General features: G+C 42.0%; 1 protein-coding gene across 2 annotated transcripts; it reads left to right on the top strand.

The window, feature by feature from the left end:
- Positions 1-2,031: 2,031 nt before the first annotated feature.
- On the top strand, positions 2,032-11,212 carry LOC112145420 (ubiquinol-cytochrome-c reductase complex assembly factor 1). 2 transcript variants are annotated; one of them, XM_024270632.2, is made up of 9 exons: positions 2,032-2,280; positions 3,372-3,476; positions 4,167-4,274; positions 6,907-6,979; positions 7,300-7,357; positions 9,030-9,138; positions 9,802-9,879; positions 9,983-10,096; positions 10,721-11,212. In XM_024270632.2, exons 1-9 carry the CDS (start codon positions 2,206-2,208, stop codon positions 10,853-10,855), a joined length of 855 nt encoding a protein of 284 aa, XP_024126400.1. In that variant the 5' UTR covers positions 2,032-2,205; the 3' UTR covers positions 10,856-11,212. The 2 variants fall into 2 exon arrangements, with proteins under 2 accessions (XP_024126400.1, XP_024126402.1); XM_024270634.1 differs by lacking the exons at positions 2,032-2,280; positions 3,372-3,476 and adding an exon at positions 4,014-4,079.
- Positions 11,213-12,774: the final 1,562 nt, after the last annotated feature.

Here is a 12,774-nt window from a genome sequence, read left to right as displayed (position 1 = left end):
GGTTCACTCCTCAGGTTCACTCCTCAGGTTCACTCCTCGGGTTCACTCCTCGGGTTCACTCCTCAAGTTCATTCCTCAGGTTCACTCCTCGGGTTCACTACTCAGGTTAATTCCTCAGGTTCACTCCTCAGGTTCACTCCTCAGGTTCACTCTTCAGGTTCACTCCTCAGGTTCACTCCTCAGGTTCACTCCTCAGGTTCACTCCTCAGATTCACTCCTCAGGTTCACTCCTCAGGTTCAGAGGAGTTTGGATGAACTTTGGATAAAAGTGCGTCTCCAAAACTATCCAGAGCAATTCTTAAGTTCCTGAAACCATAATGGACCTGAAGAACATTCAGAACATTCAGTGATGCTCCAGACTGTTTCCTTTTCAAAATTTCATCACCATTTGATGTGATATCAATGATTTTTTGTGAGTTCTCCATTTTTTTATTTACATCCAAGATTTGAGTTTCTGTTATGAGATTTTAAATAAATGTGTCTAAATATCGTACATCAGAGATTGGTATTTTTAACATGTTCTTGGAGCATTTTTCATCATGATGGGGGACGTAACTAAAATAATTTAAGAATAAACTTTGTGTGTTTCCTTCTTATGGGCGGGCCAAAGTCTACCTGTTCTAAATCCTACACTTGCAGACAAATAGATCCATGAACGTCTTCATTTTCCTCGTCTGAGCTGGAACCTGGATCCAAACTGTACAACTGGATATCTCAGATATTGATCACCATTTAATTTTTTTATTTTTTTTGCTACGCTAATTCTAGCTTTGGCTTGTGAGGTGCTATAAGCCAGTGGGAGAGTGTAAACAAAGGGTTGATGGGAAATTGGTGGAGACTAACTTCCATGGCAACAACCCCGCCCTCAACTCAGAGGCGAATTTCTTTGAACTTCTGCTGCAGAAAATGCATTTTTTTATTTTGGTTAAAAACTGGATAATGATCATTAAAGAGAGCTGGATTTGAAAACTGTAACTATAGTTGGAGTGGGACTTCAAGCAGTTTTCACTTTACACCTTCGTGTATCCTTATCCTTTGAATAAAACAAAGAAGAACATTAAAAATAGCAAACACAAGTGCTTAACCTGTCAAATGAAGACATGAAAAACTCTTCCGGTGACGAACTGAACAGAGGTCAGGGACAGTGTGGTAACAGAAGAAGCAGAATCATGTAAACTGTTGGAGGTCACCAAGAAGAACAAAAACAGCAAAAAGATCCAACAATGTTATCGTTATTTTTTACTATTTTTTTTCAAAGTCTTTATTAACAATTTCAAGGACAATTCAATAGATACTTTTCACTGTGACGGCAGTAAAACTGCTTTATAAGCGTTCAGCAGTCAGCTTTCCCATTCTAGACAATATGAGCCAGAAGCGACTCGTGAAAAGGGTCTATCACAAACAAGACGCACCAGGGATGAGCAGAGAGAGAAAATAATGACAGTAAAATAAAAACAATAATAACATAAGGACAAAGATTTAAACAAGAAAACCAAAATAAAATAAAAGAGGAGATTTTCTAAAAGTCCAATACTTTCTGATTCATTGTAAAGTTTCGCAGCAATTTCTGTTTTAACATGTTTAACACATGAGAAGAAAGTTTTAGTTCCCTACAATAGACACAAAATGTTGGTGTGGATTTTAAAAACTTACTTTTATGTATACCAGAAATTACCAAGTATTTTTGTTTTGTTCATTTTTATACAGTTTATTTTTATAATCAAACCAAACATAATATGTTGTTTTTTAAGTCCAGAAACTTAGTGAACCAATGAAACAAATCCTCCCAAAACGTTGAGGTAAACATTCAATCACAAAATAAATGTTCTGTTGCTTCAAGATGTTTGTTACAAAATGTACAGTTTCAAATTTAGAATCAAAAACGCCTTGAAATAAAATCAGAAGATGAATAAACTTTATTGATCAGTTTAAAATGTTCAATAAAATGTATCCTTTTGGCCAAAATAAAATTATCTTTGATTTTTGAGTTTTTTGTTTAAACATCGACTATAGAAGTGAAGCGGAACCAACGTCGTGCGGATCATTTCCGGCCGGACCGATGTTGGTGTCGGACAGACGTTGACATTGCCGAAGAGCAGCAGTCTGCGGCCCGGCGTTACCAAACGCCCCAGAGTCTCAGCGTGGAGCCGCAGTAGCGTGGCCGCCCGCTCCTCCTCGGCCGCAGCTCCGGGACTGCTTGGAGACATGTACCGGCGGCCACTGCAGGCTGCCGTCCGGAACGTCGTTCACGCGGCAGCCGGCAGGACAGCGCGCGGACAGGTAAATGCTAACAGTGGTTAGCCAGCGGAAGACCGGCTAATGTCACGAGTGAGGACATTAGTGCGTGGAAACATCACGCCTCGTGCATCACAGGGTGGTTTAACCTCCACCGGGTTCTACTATTATGTTCTTCTGACCCATAAGTTGAGGGTTAACGGAGCGTGCTAGCTGCTGCTAGCTGCTGTTAGCACTGGGACAGGTTAGCATGTTCAGCTCCGCACGAGCGTCCTTATGTCATAATAAGCTGCTAGTTGTTCTGTTACTGTACTTTGTTTTTCTGGTGTTTTAGCAGTATTTAATACTCGTTTCTCTGGTAATGCACTGATGTCAGTAGAAAGACAATATTGTACAATCAGTTTATTATGAAGAATTCAAATGTATAAAGACAATAAACCAGCAGAAACCCGATGTTGTTTTTTCTTAGCTGCTCGTCTCCTGTTGATTTAAACAGTAAAGATGCCGTCGTAATCATGATACTACATATGTTGTATTGTAGTTAAAAGCATTATTATTAGTCGTTATCTTTCTAAATTGTCTTTAAGTCTCGTCGAAGTGCATTTTTGGAGCCTCCAGCAAAACGTTTTTTGTAATGTAACCTTTTTAAAGCTGGAGTGTCCATCTCAAATGTCCAGGGGCCAAAATGTAAGAATACGAGCGGAGGGCCGGACTGGTTCAGCTTGTGTTGAACTTTCACATGGACCTAATAATGAATTTACCTTGTAATAAACAAAATGATTTTATATTAGTATAGTTCAATTCTCAACTTACCTCAGAAAGATCGATCTGATCGTAGGAATATAAAGGGATTCATCAATTAAGTTGATTAATTGTTACGAGGGTTGTAAAAGTTAATTAGCTTAATTGATTAATTAATTTATACGATTAATTCCCTAAGATCCGATCAATCATGATTCTAATTGTCAAATACCATAATAAAATCCTTTCTAAATGAAATAAATCAATGATAATCAATATTGAAACATACTATTTGGTAAACTTCATTAGGAGCTGTTTGATAAAGAAGCTCTGTAACCAGAAGACCCGCTGGACCTCTTCAGCATCATCGACTCTCATCTTTTCCGTTCTTGCAGGTCTTGAAAACAGAATCCTGCTGTGGAGCTCCAGCCGTCTGTCGGTGGACCACAGCCGACCCTCCCCAGTGGGCGTCGTGCCGCCTTCTGCACACCGCCACACAGGTGACGGAGCGCTATCATCGTTTGTGGACTTGAACAAGTTAACCAAGTGTTAATGTTCTGGATGGAGGTTATCAGAGGGAGAGATGGTCAGAAGCTGCAGAATTACAGTCCTGGGGGGTCTCTCTGGTGTCAGATCTTCAGTCTAACTTGCACAAACAACTTTAATTAACCTGCACAATTGGTGGCTGAATACTTTGTTGCCCTGCTGTGTATTTAAGGAACTTATAAGTCTGTATACTGAATCATTTAGGTAAATGTGTATTAGTACATACTTTAAACTTGACTCTCTTTGTTGACCATATTCTTAAATGATCGTGTCATACATGGGATGTAAGAAGAATCAGTCTGGCTCTGATCTGGACAGATGACAGTATGAATGGAGTTCAAGTGAAGACCCTGATTAAACTCTGAGGACTGGATCTAGTCAGTAGCAGCAGAGCATGCTGGTCCTTCACCAGGTGGGGGGTCCACACGCTCAGATTCTGTCTCTAGATGCGTCTCTGTGTTGGATCGTGACCCATTCAGACCCATTCATTCTGAACCGTTTCAGATATGTGGTTGACGTATTCCAGTTTGATTGACACTGGATCGTGCAGCAGGACGGTCTGTTCTCAAACTGCCTTTGACGTTCTAATGAAAAACCGTCTTTCTGAGGATGTTTGTGACGTCTGTCATGTTCCCGTTGTCCAGCTGTCCAATGTGAAGGAGACGCAGCAGCACTCGGAGGAGGAGGTCGGGGCCTTCACCAAGTTCATTGAAGCCATGGGCTTCACAGCCCCCCTGAAATATAACAAATGGGTGAGTGATGCACAGAACGGATCAGAACCTGCAGTGTGAGGGTACGTCTGACACCTTCAGGCTTTGACCCAGAGGTTTAAGACCAACCAAGGACTGCAAATCCACCACAAACAAGTTGATTTGCAAAAAGTTTGGTGTATAAAACGACCCGCTGGTCGCTCTAGTACATGTTGACCTTTATTGTCCCAAATAAAAAGTGTCTGTGGATTATATTGTAAAGTTTCTTCTTTAAATTGTCCAGCAGAGCAGACTCTGACCTCACAGCTGAACCGGTTCAGATCCTTTCACATCAAACACGATGAGCTGCAGTCTGACAGTAATGTGATGTGTAAGCGTCCAACAGGAAATGTCTGCTCAAAAAATGTGTAGAAAGTCGAATAAAGTATAATTTTTATGAGTTTAATTATCTCTTTTTAAAAGATTCAGACCAAATAGATCCTGAAAGCAGAGTTTAGGTTGTTTAACTTAAAAGCATCTTCTTTCAGGCTGATTAAAATCTGTCATTTACATTCAGACAAATGAGTTTTTAGCCACACATGAGGGAGTAACCCGAAAAGATTCAGAACTGTTTGAGAAGTTCTGGAATAGTTTAGAAAATGTGTGCGACCCCAGAGAACATTGTACTGAAGATGAGACACTTTAGGTCCCAGAAAACGTCTTTATACTAGGGCTGGGAATCACTGGGTACCTCACGATACGATACGATACGCGATACATGGCTCACGATATCGATAATATCGCGATACTGCGATAATTGGTAAAAATCCTCTCTAATAACTAGCATTATATAGAAGAACGTGTTTTTTTGTGAAAATATATCCCCATCTATATTTTTTAGCTTAAACACAATCATAATAAACAACTTTTCTTATTTTGTGCAACAAATTAAAGACACTTTTGTGCAACATTGTTGAAATCAGTAAGACTATGTCTTTGACAAGCATTGACAACAACTGAATTGGAATTATCTGTCAAATTTAATGTTAACAATAGTAAACATGATCAGCATTGCCACTATTTAGGGCAGAATTGTTGTAAACAACAGAACAAAAATTAAATAAATCAAGTGACAACAGCTATCTACCTCCAAAAGAACATCACACCAAAGGATGATGAATATAATGTTTTACAGCCTCTCTCAAAATTGACCTAATTTTTGTGCACTTTTCCTTTACTTGAAAAGGACTGAGCATCCAAAAATGAAGGCTGATTTACTCAGACTGTTACTTGAGATAATTTTTCCAATCTTTATTTATTTTCCATTTGGTCAGTCAGCAGTCAATAGGTAAAAACCTTAAAACACACACAATAATGGCAAATATAATTGTAAGTGCTTCAATTAATTAGCAACCTCCCTAATTTTACAGTGAATTCATGTACTATATTTTAATTACATTTAAATTTAAGTTCATACATCAAATCCTGCTTTTTTTGTTTAAAAAAATATTTAAATTAACATTAGCAACAAGTGATTACATTGTTTGAAAACGTCACATTATAAATTTACCAAAGTTACACCGTACACCAGCAGGTTAAACATTGAAATGTATGAAAGCGAAAATTCCGACGCTACTTGAAGTACACACACACAACTGCGCAGCACGTGCCCAGTTCCCTCGGCAAACAGGAAGTAAGTGATCGCTGTCATTCTAACGCTCAGACAAAGTCACTTCTTACCGGGTGGATCTCCTACAGATGGATGATAAATGCTGACAGGTAGGCATGCTTCACACACGCGCTACAGAGCCTGTATCTCACCGGTGCTTCTCCCGAATGAAGCGCGTGCATCGCTATTAAAAGTCCGACGGAGCGCGTCCATCTGCGCAATAGTTCCGGCGCGCGACTCGCACGCTCAGCGCTACAGCCTCTTTAAATGACAATATAATATCGATACTTGGTGAGAACCCATCGAGAATCGATCGCAGGACTAAATATCGCGATATATCGCAATATCGATATTTTGGCACACCCCTACTTTATACCTGTGAAAATGATGTTCTTAGAGGACCTATGTCGTTCTTAATTATCATCCTTCATTGCTCTGCCGTCCCGTGGATTCATGTGTGAATATATACTGTATAAAATAACAGATGACCTTTGGCACAGTAAAGAACAAACTATTTATGACATACGAGTTATTTCTGTGAACTCTTTATCTACTATAAAGTAAGATGCCTTGATCTCTGAGGCTCCGCCTTTCATTCCTTGTGGGTGTCGCCCATTTCATGACGTCATCTTTGAGCAACTTCAGCAGCGTTTTGCACACAAAAACAAACTGTTGCAAAGAAAGATGTGCGTATTGTGCATTTAAAATGAAAGTGTTTGGTCCATCACTGTTAGCTCCACAGAGAAAGTGTGTGTTAGCGTGGGGGCGGAGCTGGCAGTAGACTTCCTGAAAGGGGCGGTCTCACTCTGTGACATCAGCTCGTGAAATCCCGCTCATTTCCTGGGTATGGGAGGGGCTGGTGCTCAGACTGAGGTTTTCAGAGGATTACTCAGAAATGAAAGGATCTCAACACTTTGGGTGTTTCCAGTGAGGAATGAGCAGTAGAATACACTTAGAATCTCCAAGACTTTGTTTTAACGTATGTTCTGTGTCCGTCATGACGTCTCTCCATGAATCTCATCACAGAAAATCAAGATCGCCGCCCTGCGCATGTACACGTGCTGTGTCGAGAGGATCAACTATGATGAGTTCTTTGAAAGTAAGTTTACCAAAGAAAACTCATCAGAACGATTCTTTCAAAGTTCACAATCCGTTTATGGAAACAGAGTTTAGCTCAAACCTTTTTCTGTCCTTAATGAGGTAGAGGAGGAAGGAGACTGAGGATGTACCAAGTCAAACACAGAAAACAAACTCTGGTCATTCCATCGTGAAATATAATAAAACGAGTTTATTTATGCTGTTTCTCCAAACACTAAATAGGACTGATATCCAGAACCGGCTGACTCACTTTAGTCGTCACATCAGAACCTCTCGGCGGTTGTCCAGATGTTTGTTTCTGACTCGTGTCATGTGTTCCAGAATGTTCCCTTCCTGACACGCTCAACTCCTGGTTCCTCATTGCACAGCTCCACGTATGGTGAGTGACGTTTGTGGTTCTGATGCTAATCTGGTTTCAGTTAGGCTGGGTCAGTGGTTCTGACCCAAAGACCAACAATGTATTTTTCTACTTGGATGCTGCTGTTTGTAAAGACGTCCTCAGAGAACCAGATTCTCTGATTCTTTACGCTGCTAGGAAAAAAAAGTTTCTAACCCGGTTCCTCCAGAGGAATAATTGTGATCTGGTTAACTTCTAAACTGTAGGAATAAAATATTCAAATGTGTCGTCAGTCGTCCTTCACTCAGAACTTTGAACGAGTTCCAGCATCTTAAGTTCACAGTAAAGACGCTCTCACTGCATTGTTGAAAATATATTGTGGATTTATTCATTTTAAACTCTAGAGATGTTAATCAGACACAGCCTCATTTCTCCAGTGTTCAGTGTTAGATGTTCCTCTTCCAGCAGCTTCATTATCTTCATACTCGATTCAGACCATTGACTGTATAAAGAGAACTGGACAGAGCTGGATGTGACATCACTCATAGAAAAAATGCTTTACCTCTGGCTCCAGCAAAATGAACCAAATTCTGTCGGCATTTTCCTGCAAGTCGGTCCGAGTCGATTCGAGTTTGAGTCGATGTTCTTATGGCAACTGCTGTCACCAATCAGGAGTGAGCTTGTTGGCCGTCCAGACTCATTCCACTGACGGCAGCTCCAGAGAATCTGTCTGATTGGTCAGTTTATAACTCGTGATAAAGAAAAAAATTAGGATTAGAAATAAAACATTAAAAAGTATCAGAGCAGGAATGTTTGTTCTGACCAATAGAATGACTGAGTCAGAACTTTATTTCTCTGTAATGACAGTGGCTCAGGTGGTAGAGCGGGTCGGCCAATGATCGAAGGATAGGCGGTTCGATTCCGGCTCCCGCCAGCCAAGTGTCGTTGTGTCCTTGGGCAAGGCACTTAACCCTACTTGCCTCCAGTGTGGCTCCACTGGTGTGTGAATGCGTATGAATGTTCCGGTGATGGTCAGAGGGGCCGTAGGCGCGTACTGGCAGCCACGCCTCTGTCAGCCTGCCCCAGGGCAGCTGTGGCTACAGTAGTAGCTTACCATCACCAAGTATGAATGAGGAGTGAATGAATAATGGATACACAATGTAAGCGCTTTGAGCGTCTGGAAAAGCGCAGATAAATCTAATCCATTATTATTATAAAAATAAATGGGATTTTGGCGTCTTTTAGCCAGCAGTTACTTCCTGTTTGGAGCAGGAAGGGGGAGGAGTCACTCAGTCCAGTTCTCTATATACAGTCAAGGGTTCAGACTAATGTAGGGAACAATGTTGTATCTTCTGTCATAAGGAAGGAGATTCAGAGGTTCTGTTTGTGGTTCTGTAAAGGTTTAATCCTCACAGATGATTGGACCGCCCTCTGCTGGTGGAGACTGTTCTGTTCTTTTGCTGGTTTAAAACGATCCTCTTTGGTTCTCCGTGTTTATCACTGTGGCTGTTGTTCATGACTGGATGAAGTCTTTGAACACTAAAGTCTCCACATTCTGGAGAACGGCGGGAAACGCCTCGTTAGTGTCTTCAGGCTGACACCGACTTCACACTGAACCGCATGTACTTTTACTGTACATGATTCAGTCTTTTGGAAGGTAAACTACCCAGAGGAGCCGTGTGTGTCCTGAGGTTTGCTGTGTTCCTCCCGTCAGGATGTGTCTGGTCCGGATGCGCCAGGAAGGCAGAGAAGGGAAGTACATGTGCCGCTACATCGTCCACTCCATGTGGGAGGACGTGGAGCAGAGGAGCAAAATTATGGGGGTGAGTCTGTGTGCAGAGACTGCAGGTTCCAGCCTCCAGCACAGGAACGTAGAACCCTGCTGTGCACACACGAGCGACCCGCCTGCCGCGTCCAGAGCTTTGACCCGGAGGACGACGGTCTCCAGCGGCGTCTCTGTTAATGCGCTCAAAGTGTTTCAGAGTCGGAGCCGGTTCCTGAAAACCTTCTTCTTCAATCAGGAACTGAGTTGAAGACATTTTTGAGTAGAATTAAAGTTTCTCTTCAGTAAACCTTGACATGGAATTTGAACTTTTTGGGTTCTTACTTTCATCAAAAGAAAATAAACATTTAAATGTTCGAGCAACAAATCTTTGAAGACATCGATACATTAGAGTTCAGCAAAAACCTGATGTATCTACGAACCGCAGTGAAGAAAAAGAAAGTTAAGTCCTTTAAAGAAGGTAACATTTTTTAGAGATTTGCTCAGAATATAGAAACTACTCAAGATTTCTTTAAGTCAAAGACTCCAACGAACACAAATGTAAATGTTCTCATCAAAGGATTCCAGAGTGAAGCCGCCAGGACTTTCCTGCTGCTTTTCTCAGCGCTCGGCTCCGTCACGAGTTTCTCGGTGATGAGGGAACATCTGACGTCTCACTGTTCCTGTCGGAGCTGCAGGTCCAACACTGTGGTTGTCTCTGCAGATCGATGCTGTTCACAGGAAGGAGGCCCTGAAAGCCATGACGGAAACCTTCTACGCAGCCATCTTTGGATACGATGAGGTGATAAACTCTCCAGTCGTTTCACATCACGACTGAACTCCTCACAGACAGACGGGTCTTTGTTACCGCCTGCTTCACGTTCAGTGACTGTCTGTCTGATCAGGGAATCCTGTCGGATGACTGCGTGCTGGCTGCAGCTCTGTGGAGGAACCTGTTCAACCGACAGTGTGAAGACCCCCAGCAGCTGGAGCTGTTGGTGGAATACGTGCGCAAACAGGTGAGCTTCTCTGATTGGCTGACTGGCCCTCAGGTGCAAACATCAGGTGTGTTTGAGATCACCCAGCGCCTCGCCGAGACCAGGCGGCTGCAGGGGGCGGGACTGAACGAGAACAGGAAGTCGGGGGTTGTCCTTAACATTTGGTTTGATTTTAATAAGCCCCGCCCCCTGGGATCATTTAGTGTGCACTGTCCCAGAGAATTAGACTCATTCGTCGTTTTTCATTCATGTTGAAATTTTACTTTATCAAAACTTTGAGGGAATTGTTTATTTAACTTAAAAAAAACATCATAAGATTCTGCTGAGTTTGTTACTCTGCACTTGGAGTTATTTATAATTTTTTTATTTACTTGTTTTTAAATCAACAAAGTTAAATGTTGATTTTGTTGATTTTCACTCCAATTATCAGTTCTTCACGACTAATAACTGATATCCGTATAAAAGTGCCGTCGGTTTATCTGTCGTCAAAGCTAACAGAGAGCTGGACTCCTTAAGAGTTTAGGATGATCCTCTGGAAGTGGTGAGAGAAGTTCATCATGTGGGATCTGTCATGCTGCGAGCAGAACCAGTTACTGCGACAGCTCAGTCCTTCCAGCTGGATCACGCTGCTCCTCCTCTCTGCAGATGCAGTTCATCGACTCTCTGGACGGGGAAGACCTGCTGCTCACAGGAGAGGTCAAGTGGCGCCCCCTGCTGGAGGAGAATGCACAGAGCATCTTGAAGGTGGTCAAGCCAACATACAACGACACGGGCCTGTAGGGCGAAGACGACGCCTCACTTCCTGTTTTCACTCCTGCTTGTTCTTTCTGTCGACTTCCTGCTCATCATGTAACCAGGAAGAGCTCGTCTCTTCTGTTCTTTAGTTTCTGAAAGCGTTTTCTTCGTCTGCTGAACCGCGTGGACAGAAGAGCTGCTGGAGACTCGGCAGTAACCGGCCTCGCCGTGTCGGCGCTTCGTCTGAAACAGGAAATGCTTCCATCTACCCCTCCCCCACTACGTTTTGTTTCCTGCAAACAAATTATTTATATTTCTATTTTTGTTTGTAGAACTGCTGCTCTTTGAATACCCGATGGCTTCTCTTTCACGGTTTAAATAAAGTTTCATTGAACATCTGGATCAGCTGTTTGTCCCGGTTCGTCCCGCTCAGACGTCACCAGGAGTTGATGTGTTCAATAAAGTTCTGGGTGAATCAAATGTGAGCCGTTTCTCTGCTGAAACCTGCAGCAAGTTCATCCTAGTGATCTCAGATCTGAGGGAGGATCGGACTGAACGGATCCAGAACCAGTCGGACTGGAGAGATGTGGTCATGCTGATGCTGCAGTCAATGATGGAGCTGCTACAGCTCCACCAGTCCACAGCAGACATTAATATAACATTTATATATATCAATATAACATTTATAAAGGCTAATCTAATTTCCATCTTTAATCCCTGTAGTACGGTGGCTGAGAACCGCCATCGCAGCAAAAACTACAAAGTAACTGCGAACATGAAAGCTCCAACAGAAGAGGATTATGGGGGATTGTTCTTGCTGACGGACAGCAGGAGTGGACTGGAGTTTACCTTCTGCAGCGCTGTGATGAACAGGACCAAGAACATCTTCAAATACTTTCTCAATGCTGCTCTTTTCCTCATCACAGCAGTTGAATGTAGTTTTGTGAATAGAATACTTGGTTGGTTGATTAATTAAAAAAAAAACAGACCACCACTGGTGTGTCCATCTGCAAACACAATCCCTGATGATCGACTTCAGTTGTAGTTTTTTTGTTTGCAGACACTCTTTTATTGATCACTTTTGTGTTTGCATATATTTATTTATTTATTTATTTCTTGATTTTTGCCAAGTTTCCTTTTTGTTTGCCTTTCCTTTTTTTCTGTGATGCTGGTTCTCTGCCACTGAACTATTGAACAGGTTGAGTAAATAAAAATACAAGTTCATTCAAAGAAATGATAACAGATTAGCAGATACAGAAACAACACAGATGTCGTCAACAGAAAAACACAAAAGTAGATTCCTAAATATAGAAGCAACAATTAAGAAAAAAATTAGACAAAACAGAGAAACAGAGAATTAAACCGGAGGGCGGATGTTACTAAAATATCCAGAGGCGTAGAGGCAGATTTGATTGTTCAAAAGCCCTGATTTTATCTGCGAAATGAGCCGAGTTGTCTTATTGTTGAGTAAAATTCGGTCAAAGGACGCAGGAAACCTAAGCAGACTCAGATGTTCATGTCAAAAAGTCTTTCTGCAAAACCAGAACCGTCCTGGCTGTAAAGTCCACCTTCATCTTAACATTTGTTGGAGCGGACGGAAAGGTTCAAACATGAATGTGTGTTGTTACCAGCACTAATGCTGAAGAGGACAAAGTCATGTTTTGGTGGACACTTCTGTCCGAACTGATACACTTCAACCAGAAATGTTTGTTCAGTTATAAAGTCTAAGAAGTTTTCAGGTGTTTGGAGGTCCTCGACACTTTAACCCTTAAACTCTGAAGCTCCAGTCTTTATGTTCTTTGATTTACTGGAACTTTTCAACCGTTCATTCACTTAAGAGTAATCCTCGAACACCAGCAGCCCCTCCCATACCCATGAAAACGAGCAGATCCTCACATGCTGATGTCACAACGTGAGACAGCCCCCCCCAGGAAGAGTCTGCTCCGCCCCCCGGCTAACGCAAG

Source organism: Oryzias melastigma, linkage group LG5 (assembly GCF_002922805.2).
Source record: "Oryzias melastigma strain HK-1 linkage group LG5, ASM292280v2, whole genome shotgun sequence".
In the NCBI taxonomy this organism is placed as follows: domain Eukaryota; kingdom Metazoa; phylum Chordata; class Actinopteri; order Beloniformes; family Adrianichthyidae; genus Oryzias; species Oryzias melastigma.
This window is presented reverse-complemented; position numbering and strand designations above follow the sequence as displayed.